Genomic DNA, 26,076 nt, shown 5'->3' on the forward strand with positions numbered 1-26,076 from the left:
ACCTATGTACATACCTATCGAAACGAGACATTTAAGGTCCCAGTGTTTGCTAGACCGCATGTCTGGTAACATCTCGTGAAAATAATGATGAATTTTAGTGTGATTCACACGTCATATTAACCCCTGAAATTGATGTCTTCGCTATGATATTTTTATCTTTTTTTTTTATCAGTTAGTTAGACGACTTTTATATGCTTAGCTAAGAATCAGCATGGAAGGCTGCAGGAAGAAAAAAAAAATATCGCTTAAGTCTGGGGAAGGTTGACCATTAATATCCAAAAGCTTGGTTCGCGTCATCTCAAGTTGCGTGGTTTTTAACTCACTGCAGATGGAAGAGATCAGTGGACTTTGCATATACGGATCAGATACATCTGGAGTTGAATCATACCTGTTGTCTTCCGATATCGGCTTATAACTCAATTCGAAATTTTATCACCCAGGCCGCCAATTCTCTAAATATTGATAGGATGTTACAGACCATAGAGAAGAGGGACGTTCAGCATTGTACAATGAGATAAATTGAAGGTTAGGTTCTATCTCGACAGCCAATACTCCAAAAAGTCATTAATCTTTATAGTTACACAACGTCTAAAGCTGAAATATCAGCGGACTATTCGCGCTAGAAAGAGTCTATTTTGAACTTGCAAGGACCAGGGTACAAATGCTGCAGCGGCAAGACAGCGGCTGTCGCTTATCTTCCTTATCTTCTTTATCGCTTATCGACTATCGGAAGAAGATTTATCTCAACTTCCGTCTGGTCCGTGCACATGTTGGATTAACAATTTTCTATGTTGAAGTCATTCTTCAAGCTTCATAATAATTAACACCCTCACGAAAAGTCAGCCTTACCACCCACCACGGTCCAATACCCGTTGCCGTAGGACTCACAACTTAATAGTAGCCCTAGAAGTTCTCCTTAGAATCGTTCGCGACCACAACCAAGCGAGATAAGCCGCGACCGCATCCCGATTTCTAGCCCTTCCATCCATTTCGTCACAATCTCGACATGGATCATACAAGAGACCCTTGCCCTTGGGTCATTCTGAATGACTTTGGTGGTGCATTTGCTATGGGTGTACGTTGGTCCTGATAACCTGGTACTATGCAATTGTAGAATACGAAAGTTAACATCAATTTCCGTCAGGCAATCGGTGGAACAATATGGCACGGTATCAAAGGTTTCCGAAACAGTCCAATGGGCGAGAGGAGAATAGGAGCTATCACAGCCATAAAAGCAAGAGCACCAGTATTAGGTGGTAACTTCGGTAGGTGCCTATTCAAGAGGGCCATATCGATCACTCTTCGAAACTAACCCCTCAATAGGTGTATGGGGTGGTCTTTTCTCGACATTCGATTGTGCGGTTAAGGGAATACGAAAGAAGGAAGATCCTTATAATGCGATTAGTATGTCGGTATCATAGGTCGCCTCATAATGATTTGCTAACAAATCCATTAGTTGCGGGTTTTTTCACTGGTGGTGCTCTAGCCGTTCGAGGAGGATACAAGGCAGCAAGAAATGGTGCTATCGGTTGTGCCGTGCTGCTAGCCGTTATTGAGGGTGTCGGAATTGGTTTCCAAAGAATGCTTGCAGGAAGCACAAAATTAGAGGTTCGACTCAACCACTTCCTGACCCAATACAGGATCGTCGAACTATTCGGTACTGACTGCAATTCAGATGCCCCCGCCACCGCCCAGTTCAGAAAAGGCGCTGGCTTAGACGCTATAATGACGAATATGAAAAAAAGAACATTACCACTCAACTCCCCTCCGATATACTTCTCGATCGGTTCCATGTACTATATGGGTTTTTAGGCGGTCTTTGCATACCAACACGGATGGTCAGGGGAATGATGTGTAAAATAATGAGTATATTGATGCTATGCCAGGGCTAGGATGTCTAGGCGGTTATCCGGTCCATTTCTCCCCAATGGGCTTGTCTGACAGATGCATCCGCACCTAAATACACCATCTGATCTTAACTAACACCACATGATATCTATTAGATGTATTGAAACTTGATACCTGGCTGATCTGGTCTCTAGTTGAACGATTATATCATTCACACTTTATCCGCAGTCCAACGCCAAACTTCTTCCGCTTTGCCTTCACCCTCGAATACGTCCGTTCCATTTAAACGTCCTAACTCGCTTTCGTGGTGGAATATTCTTGCTACTGCATTTCCGTTATCATCGATCCACGCCCGAAACATACCGCCGCAATTAAAATCCTGCAATATTACGCCACGGGTACCAATTACTTGGCCCGTAGCATTATGCGAGACCACACTTTCTATTCCGATCATGCCGCCTTCTCCTTCTCCTGTTTTGCCCCAACGATCACCGGCGCTGTTCTCCAATTCTCCACCCCGGCCCGCAACGAGTCGCAAGGCATCTGTCGCGGGCAATGCGCCCCATCGAGCGATCGAACCAACTGTTCTAGTTGCGGTTGTTCGGAGGAAAGAGTCTCCGTTGCCCGTGCCCGACAGAGCAATAGAGCGTGTTCGCCGTATGTCATGATCGGTGGAGGTACTGTTCGCAGGAGACGATGTTTGCGCGACGGGAGAATAAATAAATGGGGTCGGGAAGCAGTCAGCAACAAGACTCCGCAGGCTCGAAGATAGCTCTACAACCGGCCCCGGTAGACTCAAATATCTCCCCAGGTTTTGCCACGTATCGGTCGCGGGACCAAGAATCACCCTATTCGAGCTACTCTTTTCAGCCCATTCTTCCGCCCAGAAGCCAGCGCCGACGACTGGTGTATCGCCGATACGTCCCGTTAACTTGTTCGTAATACCTCCCGTACTAGTCGCCGCACATATAACTCCGTCGGCATCGAGCGCAACTGCGCCGCACGTACCTTGAGGTAGATATTCCTCGGCGCTCCACGTTGCTAAGCCGTTTCCCGTCTTCTCGTTTTCCAAGGTCCGTATATGTTCATCCCACCGTTTCTGGGTGAAGAAATACTTTGGATCTACAAATTCGAGGCCGTACATTTTAGCAAGAGTTTCGGCTGTTTCGCCGTGGATGAGCGTGTGGCCTTGCGCTGAAGGAACGTCGAGGCCGTCGGTATCCAATGCATCGGATCTCATCGCACTGTTGTCTCCTTGCGACAATCCACCTGCGGCCTTCTTACTCAAATCTTCATCGCCATGCTCGAGCACTGCTTTAGCGAGTAATATCGGATTCTTCACCTTACGCAATCCCGTCACGCCAACGCCACGCTTAGCATGGCCTCGCGATACCATAACGGAGGATTCCAATTCGTTGATACCATCGCGAGTGAAAACAGCGCCATGACCAGAGTTGAACAGCGGGTTATTCTCGAGAAGCGTCACGGCGTATGTTGCGACATCGAGAGCAGAAGCCCATGTAGGCGCAGAAGAATGAGGACTGCCATACGATACCGGGATGCGCATATATACGTCCGCTTTCGAAACCTATTCCTAGGGGTCTGAGTTTCTTTTCATCTCGGCAAGGGAGTGATGAGTATCGCTTACTATAGTGAGAAGTGCATGTCGATATTCTTTATACTGTTCGGGACCTAACTTGTCCGGCGTAATATTGCCGGCGCCGCCGTGAATGATTAAGCGCGGCTTAACCCGCCCTAAGATCTGTTCGGGTTGTCGCTTATACTCCATTTTCCCGAACTCACAGCTTTCTTAGATTAGGGGATTTGTCTACTAAAAAGAGGATATATCGTGGCGATGACTGTTAAATGAGCCCGACACTTAAGATCTGCTCCTGTCCGGCATGATAAGAAGACCAAGAGACCGCTTAAAACCGTTATCGCCATACCGGTATAGGAGGATTAAAATTGGGGGTAACTTACCAGCCAGCTTAACGGGAACTAGGGTTCCCCATCGGCATTTATTCCATTCTTCTAGTACGCTCCGAGCTTGCTTACAGGGCAATCCCCGCATCGATTTCTATCGCCCATATTGTTAGATACGGAGTTTCCCAAAAAGTGCAGATTATAGGCTAACTCACCAATCACAATCAGTCAATTCCGCCACTTACAAAATGCTGCATCTTACGTAGTGCTCAGTGCCTTCAAAAGCATCATGAATCTGCAAGATTCGAAAAGATATTACAAAGTTCATAAATATCTAGCTACAATATTTGACATCTTTTGGATCTTTTTGACTTTCAATTCCCGACTAACATTCACATATCATACCTTGCCTATCATAGCAGAAACTAACCAGGTATCTGTTACAACGTTTCATGGGACTCCTCGAATGTTGCTTGTCCATTGGCAGGTCTTGCCGCTATACTTCCAGAACACCTAAAAAGTCAATGACAACCAATGATCTACCGCCCGATATGAGCGACCGAGATAAAGTATGAAAAACCCTTTCCTATAATTGAAAGATACTATTTTTTTTATAAGTAGAGGCAGTATCTTATACTCGAACAAGGGGTAATTTTACGCGAAGATGCTCAAGCTGAAGCTAAAGCCTCTTAACAAACATCCACCCAGCATCAATTGAACCAGCACAACAGAATAAGACCGAGAGAAGAGACACTTATAAACAATGAAACATTTATACCTACCACTTTCAGATGAAATTCCCAAATTTCTATGGATTTGAGACATACGTCACTTGGTTATATGGAGAGGAATTGTTAGCTGCTCCTATCATCTCGCTTCTATTTCCCAATTCGGCTGTTCCTTTACCTCTTCATCCACCATTGCCTAGGTGTCTCAAGCCACTTACTATACTATTCGGTTCTCCTAAAAATCATATCGATGGAGATGCCAGTGCCTTCTCACAATTCATTTCTTCATTGTGGTCGCCGCTCGTAGAAATACGAGTTTAGGAAGCCGTAATGTTGCGCCTTCAACTTCGTCTCGTTGCTCTACTAGTTAGCACAGCTTTCGCACTTACAACAGGCAACCAGAATCATCGTAGAAATATCTTGACTAACACCCCCCAACAGCGCCGCGATGACACGGACCCCACCCAACCCGTCGGCACGAACCCGATCACGGAATCCTCATTCTCAACCACGTATCTCGGACAACAAGTCGCGAACAACAGCTGCAGCCACCGGGATCTAGGATTCACAGGCGAACTCGGCGGGAAATGGTACGCGGTGTACGGTGACACTCTATGGTGCGCCGCCGGAGTTACCGATCCAGTGAAGGATACCGATGGTTTTCATGGTATGGTGCGGGACTCGGTTTCGTTAATGACGGATGATCCGTTGACGGTGGTGGATTTACATCTTAATGGGGATACGCCGGTAGGGCATCAGTTGCAGTTTGTCCCGTACAATGAGGCTTGGGGCGAGACGAATATGTATGGATTCGGGGGGACTAGTTTGGTGGAGACTGGGGATGGGGTTGGGGCTTTGTTTTATCTTGTCGTATGTGCCTTGCCCTCTCAAATTTTGCTTGTGGATTTACTAATTAGAGTAGAACGCCAACGATGATGGCCTCAAAGGAGCTGGTGTAGCGAAAGTAGAGCTTGTAAACGGCGAGCCGACGGTAACCCAAAGATTCGGGGACACTGGGTACTGGTGGTCAGCCTCCGATACACCGCATTACGGCGACAAAATCGCATTCCGGGATCCTAAGTCGGAGTATGTGTACGCGTGGGGCGGGGCGCCGACGTCTGTTACGGATTCCGTGCAAGCGCAGTATGTGTATCTGACCCGGGTCAAGGCATCTAATGCGTTTGATTTGAGTCAGTATGAGTACTGGTGGGGCGAAGCTAATGGAGGTTGGAAGACGGGACAACCGTTGACGCAGTTCGAGGCGCAGACCGCGGTTATGTGGAGTACAGGGCAAGGGCAGATTGTCTGGAGCGAATTTTGGGGGTGTTATGTTTTCGTGCATTTGAGTAAGTTTTTATCGGATAGATCCGATGATTCGGTGCTGATGATATATACAGGTCCCGTTGGTGCCGATGTCCTGCTCCGGACCGCGACGGCTCTCGAAGGCCCCTGGACGCCGGATGTTAAGGTCTATACTGCGACGCCAATTGATGGTGGTTTGGTATATGCCGGTGTTGCGCATCCGTATCTTGATGCAAGTGGGCAGACATTGACCATCTCGTACACGAACAATAACCATATCGAAGTCATCAAGGTTACCTTTTCTAAGTAGATATTTTCATCAACCGATTGTTTCTCATGGGAATAGGGATATGCGGGGTGTTATAGGAATGATATTCCAGGAGGAAAAGGCGTTGGGGATCTACTCATTTATCGGGCGGTGTAGCTAAGGGATGGTCGCGGCCCGCCTCTGGTAATCTATTTCGGGTACCTACAACCTAGACAGGTAACTAAATACATCTACATCCAAGACGAAGACTATTGTTTTATACATTGTAAATCAAGGCTGAGCGCGCAAGGGCGGAGGACGCAAGGGATGCGGTTGGCGGTTAGCTGACCGAGATTCGCTTTGTAACTCCGTCCGAACGGACGCCGACCGCTGCGGCGCTGTTAGATTTATAATTTCATTGTCTTTGTGGCGTAAGGGCACGACATCAAATACTAGGAAGAATTGAAGATAAATAGACGAGAATTTCTCTAGAATTATCTTCTAGATCAGACCAAAGTTCATTACAATTCAACAATCAATCAGTCAATCAATTCATCATGTCGAGCTACGTTGTCACCGGCGTCTCTAAGGGACTAGGAGTAAGTTCTCAACCTGAATGAATATAGATTCAAGGGTCCCCTGTCTGACGGTTACCACAGTTTGAATTCCTCCGCCAGCTATCGAAAGATCCTAGCAACACCGTCATCGGTCTTGTTCGAGACCCGGCCAGCGCCAAGGAAAAGGTTTCGGCCGAGTTGCCGGACCGCTCCAACATCCACATCTTGGCTGGCGATCTGACCAACTATGACAGTCTAAAGACTGCCGCCGCTGAGACTTCTGCTATCACCGGTGGTAGCCTCGACTACCTGATTGCTAATGCCGCTTTCATGTCAACCGTCGACGGCTTCAGCGCCATCGGAGAAATGTGCGCCCCCATCTCCCCCCTCAAGCCCAATAACTAACACATAAACCAGAGAACCCGAAGTTGCAACCGACACGCTACGCAAGTACATGGACACCAACGTCATTGGCAACCTACAACTTTACAACGTCTTCCTCCCTCTCATCCTAAAGGGCAAGGTCAAGAAGGTCGTTGCTCTAACCAGCGGCCACGCAGACTTGGATTTCATCAACCAGTTCGACATCCAAGTTGGATCTCTGTACGCTGCTTCAAAAGGAGCGATGAACATTATCAATGCCAAGTACAACACGCAGTACAAGAAGCAGGGTGTGCTTTTCCTTAGTATTAGCCCGGGAGTGGTGGATACGGGTAACTTTGACCCCTCGGCTTGTATGAACACCCCACGAAGAAAGCTCCGAATGCAATCATCTAATGAATTTACAGTGACCCAGAAGCAACTCGAAGCATTGCAAGTGATGATGGCAGGATTTCAGAGTTACGCACCACATTTCAAGGGTGGGTTATCCCCAGACGTTGCCGCACAGAATGTGTTGAGGGTTGTGGAGAACGCCAGTATCGAGAAAGGGGATGGAGGCGCATTCTTGTCTCATTTTGGCAACAAGCAATGGCTCTGATCAGGACTACCTAATTGCGCCCGCAATGGAATTTCTTAGACATTCGTGAATGATAAAGCAATAAAAGTTACATAAACTCCAAGTCTTACACGCCGATTCCACCTCATAGTTTATCATCATAGAATCTCCACTTAGTCTTGAAGTCCTTGTTCAACTCCTTATCCAGTATCAGCGCTCGTAACATCTCAATCGGCATAACATTTGCTCTCAAAATGCGGTCATGGAACTCTTTCTCGCGTATGCGTCCGTGTCCCTTACCCACAGCTTCCTTCCGAAGACGCATGAGTTGCAGCGCGCCTAACATATACCCCGCTTGGTACAACGGCGAATACTCACCACCAAGGCTCCTCCTAACCTCGCCCTCAGCCGTAGCGCGCTCATGGCCCACCTTACCAACTAGTAGATCAACGCATTGTCTCGCATCAAGCTGACCCAGGTGGAATTTCATGGAGAATAGAATACGCGCGCACCGATGCATGCGCCAAAACAAGGACCCTACACGATCCTCCGGCGTCGTAAAGAAGTCGCCTCGTTCCCAAAGCACCATCTCCCAGTATAGCGCCCAGCCCTCAACAAAAAACGGTGTATCAAATAGGGCCGTGCGGTAATGGTGATGTCTTTCGCCCATGAAGATTTGTAAATGATGTCCTGGTATCATCTCATGAAACGCGGTCGCACGGCTAAACGGTCGATTGTTGCCGCGTAGGGACATGAGTTTTGCGTCGTGCGGCATGGCGCGTGTTGGATATGACATTTGCATTGTGGGTCCGCCGAGGAAGAAAGGGGAGACTTTCTGTCGCTCTGCTTCGATCATAGTCATTCGGATAGCTTCCTCAGCGACGCGCGGGACGGTTATGAGGTCATGCCGTTTGACATAAGCGGCACCTTCGTTGATAAGGGAGCGAATGAAAGAGGGGTAGGATCCCGGTGGCTCGTACATGTTCTTAACGTGCTCGAGTGCAGCGCGCCAGTTACTGCTAAAGCCGAGTTCTTGCGATGCTTTGATCATTTCCGACTCGCACCATGCATACTCCTTTTCGGCAATTCGGAGAAGCTCTTCCGGCGTATATGGTATCATCTCGGCTTCGAGGTCGGTAAGGAGACCATCACGACCGATAGGCTCTCCGACAATAGTCTCGTCATCGCCTGGTTTGACACCTACTAGAACTTCGCGTAGGAATTCGACTGTGTCGCCGAGCGCCTTGTCTATTTTCTTGTACGGCTCCGTTACCCACCAGTCGAATAGGGGATCGTAATCCTTGTAGAAACCGTATGCTTCCGCGAGCTTTTCGCGTAGCTCGGCAACCCTCCGAGCGGCACGGTAGCCAGTGGCTTTGGAATACTTGCTAACATTATTTGTAACATGGTCGCGCGCTTGAAGAATGAGCTTCTGCGTCGCGTTGATACTAGTCGCAAGTTTCTTAGGGTTGACGGGTTCAACGCGTCGGCGTTGTTCACACCAAGCTATGATAGGCGTGGCGAATGGCTCGATGAATGGCGCGAATTTTGCATCACGTACCTTGTCAAGCTCAAGGGTACGACGGGCGCGTTTCATATAGTTGCGTAGTAAAAGGTGATCAGCCCTATCATCCTGAGAGGAGTATGAGTCAAAGGGTTGTCTCTCGAGCTCGGCTAATTCGTCTCGGAAGAACACTTCGAGTCGCGCGTTCCGTGATGCCGAGCCTTCGATATCGTAGTAGGCGGTTAAATCCCGAAGGTCGTTCCATACACGTAGGACGCGGTCTTGGATAGACTCGGGTAGTAGTGCTTTCGATGGTAGATCAATAGCAGTCCAGTCTTCCTCGCTATCCTCATGCTCTATCAATTCAATCTCCATCGCAAGATCATCCGTAGTAGCGTTCGATTCCAAGGGTGATAGAGGTTGAGATATAGGCTTCGCTTCCCTTTTTTCATACGGGTCTTCCTGAGAAACCTTGCGAATCATATCATACATCTTCTTCGGATCTTTATTGTGAACGGAAAGCCACCCGGCGTCGGTTAATCTGATCTTCATTTCAGGCGCTAGAGAGCGCTTCATCATGAGCAAGACAGTAAGCCGGTTCTTCCTCCATCGTAAGCGTGCCGGGGAATCCTCGTCACCCGAAGGCTCCAAAACACTCGCAGTGACATAAGGAAGCAGGTCCCTCGCTCTTAATGCCTCGATTAATTCGGAGTTCCATCGAGGATAGTCGGCCGGCTCGTTGAGTTTCTGTCTCTGCTGCTGGTGGTGCTGGGACTGGGGCCGCAGGGTTGCATTTGGGCCACTGTTGGTTGACTCCATCTTCGTCTCACTCATTTCCTTATTTGGTTCTCTTCTCTTATTATCTCATCCCACCATTTCACCATGCTGTCAACAACAATCAGCCAATCACGCGGGATGACAGACATCTACTGTCAATTTCTTACCAACAGGTGTAGTTTGAAGAGATGGGAAATAATTGTTTGTATGAGAACTTGTTACGAGACGAGGCTCGGCGGGGTCGGATGTAACCTACTTTGGTACTTCCAGCCAAGTTGTACCGGCTGATAAAGGTCTCGGCGGCTTGTACCCGATACGATACGATCCTCGTTCCATGACGTCTTTAGCGTGTCACAATCAATCCTTCATGTAGATTAGACTTTCGCTACATGATATGATTTATGCTCAGCTACGAGGAAATTAATGAACTTAAATCTCATCTGTGCAACTCAGATTAATCTTAAAAGATGCAGGTATCCTATTAACTTTGTTCATCAAAATTTAGGACATCACGTTGGGATAATACGGGACGGAGCAACTCCGATAAGAATAGGGGAAGAAAAGAAAAACCATATCATAGGCGGAATTGTTCCGATATCTACCCCAACCCCTCTACCCCTTCGCAATTGATTGCTATCTTTTTCGGACCCATCCGCTTCCCGTCACAACAAACAACTACCAACATATTACACCCAACCACGGCTTAGCTATATCAAATCTAACTGGTCCTATGCAAGAATCTGATATCACCTATTGATAACAATTCGATGAAGATACTGTAATTTGGAGATGATCACCAATCGAAACCTTTGTTTTAAGTCAGATAACTATCTCTACAGCGGAGATGACAGCGCAATTCCCCTCATCGGCTCATCCAACAATGGCCGCACTTTCGGAGTTGATCCGATCGCGGGTCACCAACACTTAACATATCGAGCGAGGAAGCATTGGAAGCAGTAGAGTTGGCGAAATGCACCCTCATGATAATAATGAATCTACATTTGATTAGGTATACCGTATACATGTTGAATTACTGAATAGTCCTGGGACTGAATGGGCACAATAACTATATCAATATGTCGGCTACATACCACTCAATTACCGACCTTTTGGCGTTAGGACACTTCACCCGATATCAGAACACTGCTTACGTATCTGCCACTATCGCAATCGGGATCGCTTTATACTGGGTTTGGAATGTAAATATCTCCTTTCTATCGTACTACGTTATACTTATTCAGACAGGCTGCATTCTCCACGGATATACCTCATATCAAGGGGTTACCAGAAATTCCCGGTGCGATCCCCTTTTTCGGACACCTTCTAAAACTCCGTGAAGACCACGCTACCGTCTGCGAAAAATGGTGGCGCCAATACAACCACTCCGTCTTCCAGATCAAACTGGGGAACACACGCGCCGTAGTCGTCAATTCATTTGACGATTGCAGGAAAATGTTAGTGGGCCACCAGAACGCGTTGATTGACCGGCCGAAACTTTACACATTCCATGGCGTTATCAGCAGCACCCAAGGTTTCACAATCGGCTCTTCGCCTTGGGACGAGAGCTGTAAAAGGAAGCGAAAAGCCGCTGGGACAGCTCTCGGCAGACCAGCCTTAAGAGGTTATTACCCGATGTTTGACCTGGAGAGTTATTGCATCGTCAGGGATCTCCACAGGGATAGCCGCGATGGGGAACTTGAGATCAGTGTGCGACCGTATATCCAACGATATGCACTGAATACTACATTGACCCTGTGCTATGGTATCCGTATGGATGCTGTGTATGACGAACTTCTCCGTGAGATTCTCTACGTTGGCTCGTCCATCTCGCTCTTGCGCAGCGCATCAGAAAATTTGCAAGATTATGTTCCGATATTAAGGTACCTCCCTAATAATGAGAAAAATGCTCGTTCCAAAGAATTGCGTGAGCGGCGCGATGCATATTTGAACCTTCTCTTGGATAAAGTCCGAGCGATGATCAAGCAAGGAACCGATAAGCCTTGCATTTCTGCCGCTATTTTGAAGGACGAAGAAACCAAGCTTACAGGAGTTGAAGTTTCGTCAATATGCCTATCTTTAGTCTCAGGTGGTTTTGAGACGATCCCTGGGACGCTAATATCCATAATCGGGTCATTATCGACTAAAGAAGGTCAACTTTGGCAGGATCGCGCATATGACGATATCAAGCGATACTATCCGAACGTTCGCGACGCTTGGACGGATTGCTACATCCAGGAGAAGATCCCTTACATCAATGCTATCATCAAAGAAGGCGGCCGCTATTATACTGTGAGTGCCATGAGCCTTCCACGAAAAACAGTAACGGAAGTGGAGTGGAATGGTGCTATCATCCCCCCTAAGACGATGGTCTTGATCAATGCCCAAGCGGGCAATCACGGTTAGTAGTGTCTTTGTTAAGCCCTTAGGTCTATGTGGGATCTAATGATAGTACCTAGACATCGATCACTTTGGAAGCGACGCCGGCAAGTTCGACCCAGAGAGGTGGCTTAATAGCCTTGACCCTCCAACGGAGCGAGAATCTGCGGGCCTTAATCATTTAAGTTTTGGAGCTGGAGCCCGGGCTTGTTCTGGCCGGCTTATCGCAGCCCGACTCCTGTATTCTGCTCTTGTACGCATTATTTCGTCCTACAAGATCGTCGCAAGCGAAACGGAACCCCCGAATACCGATTACGTGGATTATAACGCTATCAAGTCGGCGTTGGTTGCGATTCCTAGAGACTTTAAGGTCAAACTCATTCCTAGAGACTCGGCTGTGACGGGAGACTGCTTGGATGCCGCCGAGCTTAGAACCAAAGAGCATTATAAGACATAAAAGGGCTGCGTAGGCCACTACCTACAGGTCGAAATCGGTCTGAGAGTATTGCCAACTGATGAATTTGGTGGGGTAGAGATAAGAACCTAACAATATTGACAGATTGCTAGAAAGCACAATCCAGTAATAAATACCCCCATACCGATCTATATCTACTATATCTACCATGAGAGGAGATGCAATCTAGATGAACACATTTGATAACAGCCTAACCCCGTTTCTCCATCTTATATGTGGTACGATATCATTGTGCAGTGGCTTCTGATCTACCTAGGCCTTTTTCTTTCCCGAGACTTTCGCCATCTCACCCTGAGCGGGGACAACACTTTCAATTACCATGTCCTACGGTATTCATTAGTCCTGGATCGTATATACAACATTATGGGAAACTTACAAAGATCGACTTAGGCGACAGCCACCATACCCAATGGAACAACGAGGCGCTCGTACCCACCCAGACCATTCCTGTTGACCCCTTTTCTATTTCTCGCACTACTTTGGTTGCATATTGCCTCGCAGTAATAGCATTATTCTGGAGTCGACCGTCCAAGATGCTGTGAATAAAGTCCCGGATCGCATAATAGTGTGAAGTTTCGGGGACCTGGAGTCGCGGTGTCTTGAGGTGATTATGAGTCCTCACAGCACAGGTTATAAGGGTTAAGGTTCGAACTCCAAGAGGTTTAAGCTCGTGCCGCCACGTCTCGCTACCTGTGGCCAGAGCGGCCTTGGAACTATTGTAGGTACCTGGATTGTTAGTGGATGACAGCTCAAAGTGCTAGGGAGCAGATGGGTAGACGCTTACTCAGAAACGCCATGGGAGAAATAGCGTTCGCAGACGCGTTATTAACGAGGCAGCCCTTGGCCTTGATCAAAAGAGGTGCAAAGGCCTGGAGCATGGCAAGCGCCCCCCAAAAGTTAATGTCGAAGAGTGCCTTGGCCTCAGCGATCGGAGTGTCTAGAGCTGGCATTGGGAAGTTCACGCCGCTATTGTTGACTAGAATATCGAGTCGGCCGTCGGTTTCTTTGGTGACACTCTCGACGGCGGCGGCGATGGACTCCGAAGACGTCACGTCGAGATTGAGGGGCGTCACATTGGCTGCACCGGAGAGGGTCCGGGGCAGTTTAGATAGGTTCCGTAGGGTTGCAAAGACATGGTAGCCTTTCTCGTGGAATACTTCAGCGAGGGCTGCACCGATGCCGCCGTCGGTGCAGCCGGTGATCAAGACGGATTTTCGTAGAGATGCCATTGCGACAGGTGATGTTTGTCTGCGAGAGGGAATAGATATGCCATGATTACAATCGGATTCTAAACTTCTTATAGAAAAACTTCTACGAGCGTTCATCCAGGATTTCATTACAAACCGACCTATTATTAATATCTACCTTGATACCAACGGACCTAAGCTATGAAGCTATATCTCCTGATCCCTGTTGCTTTTCGGCACGATCCCGAAAATGGCAAACAAGATCTGTCTTGGCGTTCGGGAACGACGCCGATCGTGGAGTACGTAAGCAGCATCCTTCCGGATATTTCGGTGTTAAGCGTTTCATTTCTAATTCAAATCCCCTTTTAACTTCACACACCGAATCCAGATTTTACCATGTCAGGTAAACAACCAGAAAAGCCAAGACTTTGGAAATGGCACGCGCGGGCGAATTGAAGAAGCCTTCTGCTTCGTCGGCGAAGGGAATGCCGTTTATTGTATCGTCGAATGTCGATAAGGCAGATTCAGCCACTCGGAAACTTATCCGAAGCCATGCGAGACAGGGCAGGACGAAGAAAGTGAATCGTCGTGCGGATGAAAAACGAGCCGCCGGCTGGGGAACAATAGCAGTCCGTACCCAGAGATCTCGAGTAGAGTTACGGGATGTTGTTGAGACCTATACTCCGTTGGTACCTGGTCGTATTGGGTCGGATATCTACTTCATCGAATTTCCCGAACAGGCGGAACAGTCGATGGTTCTAAATATGGCAAGATGTTCGTGACTCTATTTTTCAGCTTATCATCGCTAACTTGATATGATACCCAGTCTCGATTATCGCATCGGGTATTATATTCCCGCTGAGAGCAGCTATTGGTTTCCAGGAGGATAGCCAGAAATGGAGTTATCTGTTCGGACTAGACCCTACAACCCTCCATATCACAGCGTTCGCTGTGCAGGGTTTTGTGGATAGAGTGCTGCGCCGCCAGGAGAGTAGCACGAACCCCGCTGCGATAATGCACTTCCAGAAAGGACTTAGACTTCTTCGCGAGAGGCTTTTAGGGAATGACGACATAATTAAAGTATCGAATTCTACGATTAGTGCAGTTATGAAGCTGGCTAGCGTCGCGCATTTCGATGGCAATTGTGAAGCGTCAAAACACCATATGGAGGGTCTTTCTAAGATGATCAACTTAAGAGGGGGCTTGGATGTATTCAAAGGCACATTGTTATTGATGGAAGCAGTGAGGTAAATGAAGACAAGAATTTCCTATCGGCGAAATAAATGCTGACCTATCATAGATGCGATATAGGAATCGCATTACTTACCGGCTCAGCCCCGACGTTTTATAGACAACCTTCGGAACTACTACCGGAGTATCCCAAGAAGTTGATTCCAGTCGTTGACAACAAATTGCGCGGCACGGAGTCAATTCCGATTGAGGACAACGAATTGTTGATGGCTTGGCAAGTAATGAGAAAGTTCTGCCTCCTCGTTGACCTCGGAGCACAGACCGAACGACTAATCCGCCCGGAGATTATCGACGGCACAATGGCCGCGGTCATGTATCGCCTGCTTCACATGGATTTCGCCTCCGATTCAATTGATGAAGCTATACGACACGGCCTATTAACCTTTTCTTATCATATCTTCTTACAATGGCAAGACATTCGACCACCCTATCATCGTTTTGCTACCACTTTTAAGAACTGCATTATTAACCTTCATAAGACGGATGGGATCTCTCCTCGGTTAATGCTTTGGCTACTAATAATAGGATCCGTTTCGATATTCGATATTGCGGATGACACATGGTTAAGAGAGCTTATGCAAGAATACGCCGACCAGTGTCAGGTCAAGACATGGAAGGAAATGCAAGAGGTGTTGAAGTCTTTCATGTGGATTGTCTTGTTGGATGAACCAGCAGGGAGGAAGATTTATGATCTTCTAGGCCTGAAAAAAGGGAAACCGACGGAATCAACGCAGTGTCCGATAAGTTTTCTCTAAACGTGAGAAATCCCGTTCCGTCTTTAAACATTCCGATTGAGAGGTATGTATAGCGACTCATTATTTTATTTTTATGTTGTCTGTTCGGTCTTCGGATGAACCCGACGGCAATAATGCGCGACGCCTATAAGAACAGGGCATAGGGCGTTATAATCATAACAACCTTGGGAACTTTCGCCCCTATTGTAGTGGGGTTTACCCCGCATGATTGCACGGTCGCGACGCTTGACAGGCAGTCCAGCCACTACAACTACAAGGGACTATTCACTGAAGCCTGCTGTGTTTACAACTTCCTTCCAGCGCTCTCACAACGGTGGAACCGGCGGGGGCAACCTATCTGCTATAAATACCTACAGGGAGTTATTCGCTAAAGCCCTCCCAAATAATAGCGAGCTCTTCGCGTTGTACATATATTTTACAGCACCAAACTTCCACCCTACGATCGCAACTTCGATCGTTTAAGTCGCTGTAACTGCGGGACACCACATGCTAAACAGCCATTAAATACGGCTCTATTAGTCGTGCCATGACATACGGTACCAGGTACAAAATGAAGGAAAACAGGATGAATCATACATCTATTGTTGGTAGGTACGTACGTAAATGAAAACAATATAACAAGTAAAGCAAAGTAATGGGGGCGAGACGATGTATATTTTGGTGTCTAAGGAAGAAAGGTCTATCTACCTGAGTAGGCAAGAAGGTAACCTACTTAAAGGGAATTATAATGACTAAGTAGATCACGTGTCCTTCACCTATGCAACCATCATCTATCTATCATACTACAACTACACTATTTATAATTGGCCTGATACAACTTATTTCCTCCAGCCCAGGTCTGATACACCTTTGCTTCCAAAAGGGATTCGAGTGTCCACGCTGTATCAAGTACCACGAAATCCGCCCGCAGACCTCGTTTCAACGACCCAGTCCAAGTCTCCGCAAATCGCGAGTAGGCTGCTCCATATGTTGCTGCCGTGACAGCCTGCGATAAAGTGAGCACATTATGTGCATTGGGGCTGACGGGTAGCGAAGGCTCCAAGGCAGATTTTCTCGTAGTGGCGTTGTACAAATTGGGCAGTGCATAGTGCCTTGCCGTCGGCGCATCTGTTCCGATAGCCACATTTGCTCCGCCATCGAGAAATTCACGATATGGGAAAATACGTTTTTGCAAATATTCTTGCAAGTGCTTGGGGAAGGCCCCCGAGATCACGGGATCGCTGTGGACTGGCTGGATCGATGCGGTGATGCCTAGTTGTCCGAGACGCTTGGCGTCCTCTTCCGAGGCGAGTTCAAGATGTTCGATTCGATGCCGCCCGTTAGGAGACTTTGCGTTTGCGATCGCATCTATCGCATGAGTTATAGTGACATCTCCGATGGCATGGATAGCGCATTGAAGGCCCGCATCTATGGCTTTCTTGACGACTAGCTCAATCGCGTGCTTAGGCCATATAGGGTCGACGAGTTTCTCCCCTTCACTGTAGGGGTGGCTTAGAGCTGCTGTACAACCATCTATCACCCCATCGCAGATAAGCTTGACCCCAAGCACACATAAATCGGGCGACTTGGATGGATGGTATTTGTTGTGCATTGCGATAGCCTCGTCCACATGTTGAAGTAGAAGTTTTTCGTCCTCTTCATAATGGATAAACCAATGCGCACTGATGTGCATTGGGAGGCCATATGTATCGCGGTACAGTTCAAACGCAGCCCAAGAGTTGGCATCCATCGCCATATCAATGACCCCTGTGTAGCCTGCTTTTGTATAAGCTTCGAGGCCTTTCTTTACAGCCGTGTGCTTCGCTTCGCTGGGGTACGTGGTCGCGATGTGAGGCATTACAAATCCAAATTGAGCAATTTCCGCGAGCAGGCCGGTGGGCTTCCCGTTGGAATCACAAGTAACGTTATCTCCACAGGCTTTCTTGATCTTGTCAATGGGAAGCTCATTTAAAGCGGCGGTATTGCACCAACTGGAGTGACAATCTAATGCCTCGATGAATGTAGGCCGAGGATCTATATCATCCAACATGCTAGCGAGAGCTAATCCATCCGTAGTGTGTTGACGCCAACCTCTACAGAGGAGTCGCGGAAGCTCGGGATGAAGCTTAGCGTACGTGGAAACGGCTTGCCGAATCTGTTCGAGGGACTCGCATGTCGATATGTCTAGCTTTTGCAAAGACAAGCCGAAATCAAACAGGTGAACGTGGCTATCGATAAATCCAGGAACGACAACACGATCTTCCAGGTTTATGATCTCGGCGCCTTTCTGCCACGCCGAATGCACGGCGCCGTCTGACTCCTTCCCAACATGGATGATTTTTGAGTCCTCAATTACCATGCAATCACAGAACCGAGGATCATCTTCTGAATCGCTTGTCGGCGTGAAGAAACAGCCGTTGACCAATATTATTTTCTCTGCCATGAGGTAATATGGTTGACGACCAGAAGTTATTCTGTGCTTCTACCAGCAATCTCGTCGCGTGAGTAAAATACTTTCAATAATGAAGATTGGAGTTAAGCATCGGAATGCTACAAAATATCAAGACACAGTCTTGGCTTCCATTGCCCCTCCAACTCTCTTGTTGGAGATGATTCTGGGATTATTCTCAGGGCAATGACATGATTTGTCGACATAACCGAACTCGTTTAGCCGCGTTCGTCTACAGGGTCGGCAATGCTCATTCAATTATGCACGGAAGTAAAGATATATATGAAATGCGCTACGATAATTGAGCTTTTGTGGAGTCGAGTTTCAGACTTGATGTTGTTTTCTGATGTTCGTCGTACGTTGCCGACGATGCTATCCGTTCCGCGCACCGTGCCCCCCTTTACAATGCACCCACTCACAGCTTATCACCAACCCATGGATTGGAATGCCAATTACAAGATTTATACCTCCGGGGTTACACCAACCTATAGAAGAAAGTTGAGGGAACCCTGTATCTAATCGGGCGACTTACCGATTAGTATATGGGGTTCGTTACGTTCCTAGAGATATCATTGGAGTATAGTATATCGGCCCCTCCGGCACTGCAACTTGACCTCCCGATCGTCATCCCTTATCTCTTGTACAACTTATGTCTCGGAGATCGTGGTTTACGACCAACTCTAGGTAGTACAACCGCTAAGATAAGAATATCGCCATACTATTACATATATGCTTACTGCTGACTGCTTCTTCTCCGCGCCAATGTCGTCAAAATTTTTCTTTTTGAGGTATATATGGTTTCGGGTGTGGGCGCAACTCGTCGAGAGTGAACGATCAAGTACTATTGATATATTACGTCTATTTTTACGTTGTGCAGGAATCGGTTCGAATATCAGATATAGAATCACCTACACTAGCTACGATGAGAGACGATTCCGCTTGGCCGCCGGGAACCGCTCTCCTTCAAGGTCAGTTACTTCCAAGACCATGGGATACCACGATCTCATGCAAGTACCTTAGATCTCAACGCAAACCTTCGGAATGAAAGTGTGATCCAATTAATCCCTGCGCCGACTAATGACCCCAACGATCCACTGGTATGTTAGGTCACCAGTTCGTCAAATAGGTCATAAGCTATGCTAACTTGCTAATGTCTCGAAGAATTGGAAGAATTGGGAGAAAGCGTTGAATTATTTCCTCGTTCTTTGGTATACCTTCATAGTTTTTGCCATGTAAGACCGGCACCTCCCGATACTCCCCATGCCGATAGATACATGGGTCGGTAAAAGATCCTGGCTGATGCTTAAACTCTAGAATCGATGTGATAACTCCGACTTGGGAACCGATGCATGAGGAACTGGGCTTTAGTTACGATATACTAAATGATAGCTATGCGGCCGGATCGGGAGCGCTATGCGTTGGGTCACTATTAATCATCCCGTTTGCTCTGAAGCTCGGCCGACGTCCGGTGTACGTATTGAGCCTTGCAGGACAACTCGGCATCAACATCTGGTCGGCGAAAATTCAGACCGTCGCGGACTTGATGATGATTAACGTACTCAACTGCATTCTGGGATCGCTGGCGGAGGTTATTGTTCAGATGACTGTTGCGGACGTCTTTTTCATCCACCAAAGGGGCATGATGAATAGTTTATATGTCTGGGCGACACTTATTGGAGGCTCCCTTTCACCTGTCGCTGCGGGCTATGTTACGCTGGGTCAGGGATGGCGATGGGTTTGGTGGTGGATGTCGATTCTTATTGGGGTTAGTCTTGTGTTGTTCGTCTTTCTCTACGAGGAGACGATGTTCGCGGCTCCAAATATCGATGCGATTCCCATCGCCGAAGTTACAGCACACAATAACCGACAGGGAGGCGTAAAACCGCCGAAAGAGTCAGGCGATAAACAAGACGCCATATCGAATAGTGTCCCTGAAGGAAGTGTCGAAAGTGTCGAGAAGGGTCAAATCTCGAGTTCCGATGATTCGGTTTATCGAGCGCATTCCGATTCGGCGACTACGAAAATATCCAGAAAGGCTTACCTACAGAGACTTGCTTTATGGTCGAATTCTGGGGGTTCTTGGAGGGACTATGCGTATTTCAGTATACAGGTTAGAGTCTCGAGTTTGACGCCCCACTTACCCCCTTTTCACCTACCCCTGAGAACCTTCGCATTGAGACGACGCACCTAAATTCACTTAGAAATGCCGATTGCTAACAATCAATGCCCATAAAATAGCCCCTATTGATTTTATTCACAATCCCACCAGTTTTCTACTGCGCCTTACTCTTCGGAATTGTCACCGTCACGTTTCAAATCACAGTGACGGTGGTCTCCACTTATATGCCAGGCGCCCCCTATTATTTCAACTCTGCGCAAATCGGGCTTATGGGCGGTCTACCATCCTTCATCGGAACAACTATCGGCCTTTTGATTATCGGGCCTACGAGCGACCGACTTATCCTATTTCTTTCTCGAAGAAATAAGGGGATCTATGAGCCGGAGATGCGATTATGGATTGTGCTGATCTTCACGCCTTTCGTGCCGGCCGGGCTTCTTATTTTCGGATACGGGTTGGAATACGGATTAAACTGGCCTATACTTGCAGCAGGCCTTTTGATCCTTGCTATGGGAACGGCGCCTATCAGTAGTGGGGTTTTGGCATATATGACTGACTCTTACACAAAGGTATGATCACCAACTTAGCCGCGCGCCAGGTCGAGCTCTTTCGCTGACTATTTCCACAACCCTAGACTGTAGCTTCCGGTATGGTTGGCGTTATATTCATCCGAAACCTTCTCGCGACGATTTTCGTCGTTGTGTTTACACCATGGATCAATCACAACGGTATTGGGAATGTGTTTCTGATCTGTTCGATCATTATTCTGCTCATTCTTTTATTAACTATCGGTATGTTGAAGTATGGGAAGAAACTGCGCGTACTATCTACACCGAGATACGCCGGTTATTCTATTAGGAGTATGAATGCTAGATAGTAATAGGAGCTACCTCGGGTTGTTCTGTAGGATAGATGGACCTCAAACTAGCACCATTTTAAACATGGCGTATCTTGTGTCGGAAAGGATGACAAGGCGTAGGACGAGCTTCCGTTTCCGACATATCTAACACCTAAGTTCCAACATCCTTTGGGGGGCCTTAGCCAACCCAGAGTTTAATTTACAGCTCAGTAAACTGCTCAGATTGGGTAACCGGACATGCTAGGTACGTACCTAGGTATTCATGACCGTGCAGAATAGCATCAGTCCAAGTGCCGACCGTATGGCATATACTGTGGGATACTGTGTTACTAAGACACCTCTGGGCCTATCACATTAGGTAGTTTTATTCGGACAGTAAAAGTCCGTACTATCAGCACTCGTCGCAAGGTCGGCACTCGGACTGACGCTATTCTGCTCTCGGAGATATCTGCTGCATGGAGGCAGCAACCACCATGTCTACTATTTTGGTTTAGCGCCGGTTCCTTTTGCACCAATCAATGCCAGAGGCCCTGCCCTACCCAGCGGGACCCACATCCCTAGCAACTTGACAAACACAGCCCTGGATATTGAAACCAAAATCTCTGCGAAGGGCCGTCACGTGGTTCATATGCATGCCATTCCATAACACCTGGAAAATACTTAGGTAATAGGTACCTAGGTACTCATTCATTTATTCTAAGACCTCAAAATTACAGTGCTATAATGGTACAAGAAGGAGTATTTGCATGGCGTGCATTTAGCACGGCTTCATACTGTACGATTCGGGCTAAACTATCATAGAAAATCAATGCCCAATAGTTGATCATGACGTATTAGTCAGGGTCTACGTTCAATGCTTAGAATCTTCCGGCTCTTCGTGTTTATCAGGATCAATAATCGACTTGTTAAGCCCACAGAGATCTAAGAACTCGGCAAAAGTCGGGAGTCCAGTGCCAGCCGACAACAAATTATCCGCGTCGAGGTCCAAACGATCGATTAAAAAGTCGTTTCCATCCGAAGGCCGACGCCCATTCTGCAACTCCTGCATAATAAGAGGGCGAATGCATTTCTGCCCGTTCTTGCTTCGAAGGTGACTTGCCAACTTGTCAGCACGACCAAATGCTGCTTTGCAGCCCCAGGAAGTTCCATCTTCCAGCGGGCCCGTGCATTTGAATTTCTTTTCCCCATGACCACGTTCATGGCGGGCACAATCATTCTTACGAGTGAACCGTTCGTCGCATGTTGAACATACGAACGGCTTCTCGTTTGTATGTGTCCGCATGTGAGACCTTAAATTGAAAGCTCTAGTGAACTTCTTAGCACACAGGGAGCAACTGTAGGTTGCTTCATTTTTAGACAAACTGGTAGTTGGTTTCTTCGGTTCAGGGAATTCCATTTCATCAAGAAGATCAACACCGTGGTATTCAAATAGATGTGCTTTCAAGGCACTCTCTGTGACACATCCGAAAGTCGCCATGTGACAACCATCGACGATACACATAAAGGGCCGCTCGTGTCTCGCCATGTGATCGTCTCTTTCGTTACCACGGTTGAATCCTTCGTGGTAAAAGTAGCAGTTGATTCTCGGGCACTTGAACCATTTCTGACCGTAGAACTGTTCCAGTCCCTCTCTTTCGCGCTGCGATAGGGTTGAGTAGCATTTCTCTAGTACTGCTCTAAGCTTTGATGTTATCCGCTGTAAGTCAAGTGCCTCCTCTTCGGAAGGTCCCCGCCCGCCTTCGCCTAGTTGCTTTTTTGACCACCCTACGGCTTGGGCGATTTTTGTATATAATCCGGATTGAGACAATGGCTTCAGACCCTCGTGGGTCGTTTTTGAGATTACCAAAAGTTTCGCGGTCTTGGACCAGTGTAGGTCGATAAATGCCTCCAGTGTCTCGATGAGTGGAGTAAGTTTTTTTCCACCCTCTTCATGCCGAATTCCTGTCTGAAGGTGAATTGTCCAGCAAGCCGAAGCGTAGTCGTAAAAAGCGAGCCGTCCTTCAGTAATATCGTCCTTAAGTTCCTCCTCGGTTCTACTTATGTCAATCTCTGGGAATCCAAGGAATCCAACACTCGTTAATGCCAACGAAAGATGAGTATTCACTGGGATAGTTGTACTTGATCTTATGAGATACCTATGAATTTTAAGCATTAGATTAGTCGTAGAGGTAGGGGTCTAGGCCACTTACGCTCGAGCTGTACTATGTATTAAGTCCACAGTATCGTTGGGCTGAAGTTCAACGAGAGAAGCAAAAAGGTCCTTGGGGGTATCTAGTAGCCGGCGTTCGTGGTTGACCTCCTGATTTTCGAGGTCTAAAGATATGGTGGCTTGAATCTCCCGCCATCTCAGCGGTCTTGGGGCGCATACAACCCAACCGAGTATCCTATGTATCTCTGCTATGAGATTTTGTGATTTGCCTTCGGTGATACGCTGTAATATTCGAGAATAGCTAAGTATATATTAACATGGTTAGAGAAAGGTACCTGAGAAGCGCTATAGCAGACTTCAACTTACGCATCGTCTAGTTCTACGGGCAAAACTGCTGGATCTAGTTCAAGAAGCAAGTTTTCTCTTGACGATTGGCCATAGAAATGCTCAGCTAGCAGCTTTGCAAATAGAAACATGCCTGTGCCCTGTTAGTACTTAGGCAAACTGTTAATGAGGTACACATCTAACCTTGAGCTCTTGCGTAAATAATATTAGTGATATGTGCATTTCCTCGAAGCGTGCCAAATCTTTCCTCCAGGCGTTTGTGCCAGGCTTCCGCGAAGTTCCTCAGATCACTTTTATTGTCTGAGGGCTGGATCTTGATAGAAGGAACCAGTGCAAAGTCTTTGCGCGCCACTCCATCATCCTGACTCACGAAAAGGCAACGTATAGTGCCTACGTCTGCTGGGGGTAGATCATCGATGATTGATTCAAACCAAGTAGTGATCTCTTTTCTGCTCTCGCGACCACATTCATCCAGGCCATCTAGAATAATGTATGTTGTACCGCAGCTATTCAAGGCTGTGCAAAGTAAATCCTTTGCCATAGTCTTTGATGTAAGTTCAACCTCACCGCTTATCGAGGCCTTCTCGTAAAGGGGCTGTAGAAGGTGACTGTTCTGCTCGAGTAATTGTACCAGCAGTGACCTAGCAACACTAACAAACGTATTTCGAGAGAGGTCTCCGTATTTGCAATAAAAGAAAGCGTTTGATACTTGAGAAGTGCAACGAACTTCGTCCACGATAACAGATGCTAGGATGGTTTTGCCTAGATTATTAATCAGCGAGGTACTCCGGTATATTGAAACCCATAAAACATACCAGCACCTGGTATGCCGTTGATCCATAGTAAAGGCCACTGGCATCGATGCGGATCGAGCCATTTCTGAAACCGTGAGTCGGTAATAAGCCAGCGACCAGCATCTCCACTAATTGACCTCATTTCCCTATACTTGCACTGCAGGCCTTCCGCATTGAAAGCAGAAAGCCATTGGACGACTCTTTGTCGACGCCGATCAGTCTCAGCTCTACTGTGAGCCTCAAACTCGCGCTTGGCGCAATCGCGAAGTCTTTGAATCTCTTCAAATTGGACGATTGTCGCATGACTCTCGATGAGGCTCCTATGGCGTCTCAAGTTATCTTTCAAATGTTGAATTTTCACCGTAAATCCCCTCCAAGTTGCTTGAAACAACTGTTTCCACACTAGTAATTGTAGTTGATTAGCGACATATCCAAATTATTACGCCTTGGTTATCCTCACATCGCTGCTTGAGATATTTAATGGTTTCTCTATGAAATTCAAGAATGTCTTCGTAAATTTGAACGAGAACAATCTTCATGTGCGCATTTGAGGCAAAAAATTGTTGATAACCCTTGAGAAGAGGTATTTGTTCCCCAATATCTTGATACGTATCCAATACAGAGTGAAGAGCATCGGAATATGTCATTACAATCTATTAAATCAGTTTAGTTATAAATGCATTGTTCAGGAGTTAATGACCACTTACGAGCAGAATGAACTTCATAGGACCCTACAGCACACCATTAGCTTCCTCGATCGTAATCTTACCTATGTGATAACCATTTATTATACTTACCCAAATGAAAGCTACGATTTCAGAGGTGTTCACGAAAACATCCAGCACTTTCCCATATTGCTCCATTGTCTGCAGGTACGGATCCAACCGCCTCATATACATCATTCTCCTTTTTTGTTCCTGGTCTTGTTGGATGGTCCGTATACAACTCTTAAGCTCATCAAGAGTCGTCATCTGGAAGTCGGCCTCTTCCGCCCTTGTTAACCCCGATGCCTTCTTAAAACGGTCTAATGCAGCGAGGAACCCGCATGATGATGACGAAGTGTTGACAGTGGTCCCACTACTCATCGCGATGGTGTTTGACCATTACATGGATAGGGGAATCAACGAAACCGTCGAGTTTCGGGTGTTTTTTTTTTGTTTTTTTGTTTTTTTGAAAGCATCTTGTTGGGGCTGAGGGTAAGACTCTCCTCTCAATTCGCCTAACGAAAAGCCTGCATACTACGGTTGTATTTGTTATGCAGCTGAGTGGCTGTGCTATGGGCTGTACACAACGAGGCTGTCAGTGATTATGACTGATTAGAATGCAAAGGGGAACAACGCCCAATTCAAAAGGTATTTCTAGTTTCAAGTAAATTCAATCGTAGTATATATCCCTCCATTGTCGTTGCTGTTTTGAAGTCTCGATTGATTGCGCGTCAAGCACAAACATTGAGGATTGATATGTGGCTGAGTAACCCCTGAAATGTGGCGGTCAAGCATGTACCTAGGTACCTAT

At 47.1% G+C, this 26,076-nt stretch overlaps 11 protein-coding genes across 11 annotated transcripts; 6 read left to right on the forward strand and 5 right to left on the reverse strand.

Moving 5' to 3' along the window:
* Positions 1-912: 912 nt before the first annotated feature.
* Positions 913-1,888, forward strand: F4822DRAFT_294336 (mitochondrial inner membrane translocase subunit). The gene is made up of 5 exons (XM_051455082.1): positions 913-1,075; positions 1,145-1,265; positions 1,324-1,404; positions 1,457-1,608; positions 1,676-1,888. Exons 1-5 carry the CDS (start codon positions 1,007-1,009, stop codon positions 1,715-1,717), a joined length of 465 nt encoding a protein of 154 aa, XP_051313636.1. The 5' UTR covers positions 913-1,006; the 3' UTR covers positions 1,718-1,888.
* A 38-nt stretch (positions 1,889-1,926) lies between these two features.
* On the reverse strand, positions 1,927-3,848 carry F4822DRAFT_294360 (N-terminal nucleophile aminohydrolase). Its single transcript, XM_051455083.1, has 2 exons — positions 3,497-3,848; positions 1,927-3,436 (listed from the first exon to the last, which is right to left on the reverse strand). The coding sequence occupies exons 1-2, from the start codon at positions 3,635-3,637 to the stop codon at positions 2,060-2,062; spliced, it is 1,518 nt and encodes a 505-aa protein (XP_051313637.1). The 5' UTR covers positions 3,638-3,848; the 3' UTR covers positions 1,927-2,059.
* Positions 3,849-4,712: 864 nt separating this feature from the next.
* On the forward strand, positions 4,713-6,111 carry F4822DRAFT_444400 (uncharacterized protein; the record flags this gene model as incomplete). Its single annotated transcript, XM_051463231.1, has 3 exons — positions 4,713-5,369; positions 5,422-5,845; positions 5,897-6,111. Exons 1-3 carry the CDS (start codon positions 4,830-4,832, stop codon positions 6,109-6,111), a joined length of 1,179 nt encoding a protein of 392 aa, XP_051313638.1. The 5' UTR covers positions 4,713-4,829.
* A 259-nt stretch (positions 6,112-6,370) lies between these two features.
* F4822DRAFT_294412 (uncharacterized protein) lies at positions 6,371-7,636 on the forward strand. The gene is made up of 4 exons (XM_051455084.1): positions 6,371-6,647; positions 6,708-6,973; positions 7,023-7,339; positions 7,394-7,636. The coding sequence occupies exons 1-4, from the start codon at positions 6,606-6,608 to the stop codon at positions 7,582-7,584; spliced, it is 816 nt and encodes a 271-aa protein (XP_051313639.1). The 5' UTR covers positions 6,371-6,605; the 3' UTR covers positions 7,585-7,636.
* F4822DRAFT_294529 (uncharacterized protein) lies at positions 7,636-10,137 on the reverse strand. The gene is made up of 2 exons (XM_051455087.1): positions 10,080-10,137; positions 7,636-9,931 (listed from the first exon to the last, which is right to left on the reverse strand). The coding sequence occupies exon 2, from the start codon at positions 9,878-9,880 to the stop codon at positions 7,688-7,690; it is 2,193 nt and encodes a 730-aa protein (XP_051313640.1). The 5' UTR covers positions 9,881-9,931; positions 10,080-10,137; the 3' UTR covers positions 7,636-7,687.
* Positions 10,138-10,676: 539 nt separating this feature from the next.
* On the forward strand, positions 10,677-13,040 carry F4822DRAFT_294554 (cytochrome P450). The gene is made up of 3 exons (XM_051455088.1): positions 10,677-11,022; positions 11,069-12,221; positions 12,280-13,040. The coding sequence occupies exons 1-3, from the start codon at positions 10,900-10,902 to the stop codon at positions 12,654-12,656; spliced, it is 1,653 nt and encodes a 550-aa protein (XP_051313641.1). The 5' UTR covers positions 10,677-10,899; the 3' UTR covers positions 12,657-13,040.
* On the reverse strand, positions 12,927-13,903 carry F4822DRAFT_430614 (NAD(P)-binding protein; the record flags this gene model as incomplete). The annotated part of the gene is made up of 3 exons (XM_051461328.1): positions 12,927-12,998; positions 13,051-13,400; positions 13,459-13,903. 3 exons carry the CDS (start codon positions 13,901-13,903, stop codon positions 12,927-12,929), a joined length of 867 nt encoding a protein of 288 aa, XP_051313642.1.
* A 250-nt stretch (positions 13,904-14,153) lies between these two features.
* Positions 14,154-15,969, forward strand: F4822DRAFT_294691 (uncharacterized protein). The gene is made up of 3 exons (XM_051455091.1): positions 14,154-14,635; positions 14,688-15,108; positions 15,162-15,969. The coding sequence occupies exons 1-3, from the start codon at positions 14,296-14,298 to the stop codon at positions 15,865-15,867; spliced, it is 1,467 nt and encodes a 488-aa protein (XP_051313643.1). The 5' UTR covers positions 14,154-14,295; the 3' UTR covers positions 15,868-15,969.
* A 295-nt stretch (positions 15,970-16,264) lies between these two features.
* Positions 16,265-18,415, reverse strand: F4822DRAFT_294478 (amidohydrolase 3). The gene has a single exon (XM_051455086.1). It carries the CDS (start codon positions 18,287-18,289, stop codon positions 16,661-16,663), a length of 1,629 nt encoding a protein of 542 aa, XP_051313644.1. The 5' UTR covers positions 18,290-18,415; the 3' UTR covers positions 16,265-16,660.
* A 601-nt stretch (positions 18,416-19,016) lies between these two features.
* On the forward strand, positions 19,017-21,707 carry F4822DRAFT_294432 (major facilitator superfamily domain-containing protein). Its single transcript, XM_051455085.1, has 6 exons — positions 19,017-19,263; positions 19,316-19,392; positions 19,457-19,527; positions 19,610-20,405; positions 20,534-20,983; positions 21,049-21,707. Exons 1-6 carry the CDS (start codon positions 19,218-19,220, stop codon positions 21,289-21,291), a joined length of 1,683 nt encoding a protein of 560 aa, XP_051313645.1. The 5' UTR covers positions 19,017-19,217; the 3' UTR covers positions 21,292-21,707.
* On the reverse strand, positions 21,708-25,759 carry F4822DRAFT_294625 (uncharacterized protein). Its single transcript, XM_051455090.1, has 8 exons — positions 25,359-25,759; positions 25,269-25,292; positions 25,022-25,214; positions 24,583-24,963; positions 23,951-24,529; positions 23,789-23,900; positions 23,463-23,723; positions 21,708-23,408 (listed from the first exon to the last, which is right to left on the reverse strand). The coding sequence occupies exons 1-8, from the start codon at positions 25,644-25,646 to the stop codon at positions 22,124-22,126; spliced, it is 3,123 nt and encodes a 1,040-aa protein (XP_051313646.1). The 5' UTR covers positions 25,647-25,759; the 3' UTR covers positions 21,708-22,123.
* Between the last annotated feature and the right edge of the window lie 317 nt (positions 25,760-26,076).

This window comes from Hypoxylon trugodes (assembly GCF_022578975.1).
Source record: "Hypoxylon trugodes strain CBS 135444 unplaced genomic scaffold F4822scaffold_6, whole genome shotgun sequence".
Taxonomy (NCBI): domain Eukaryota; kingdom Fungi; phylum Ascomycota; class Sordariomycetes; order Xylariales; family Hypoxylaceae; genus Hypoxylon; species Hypoxylon trugodes.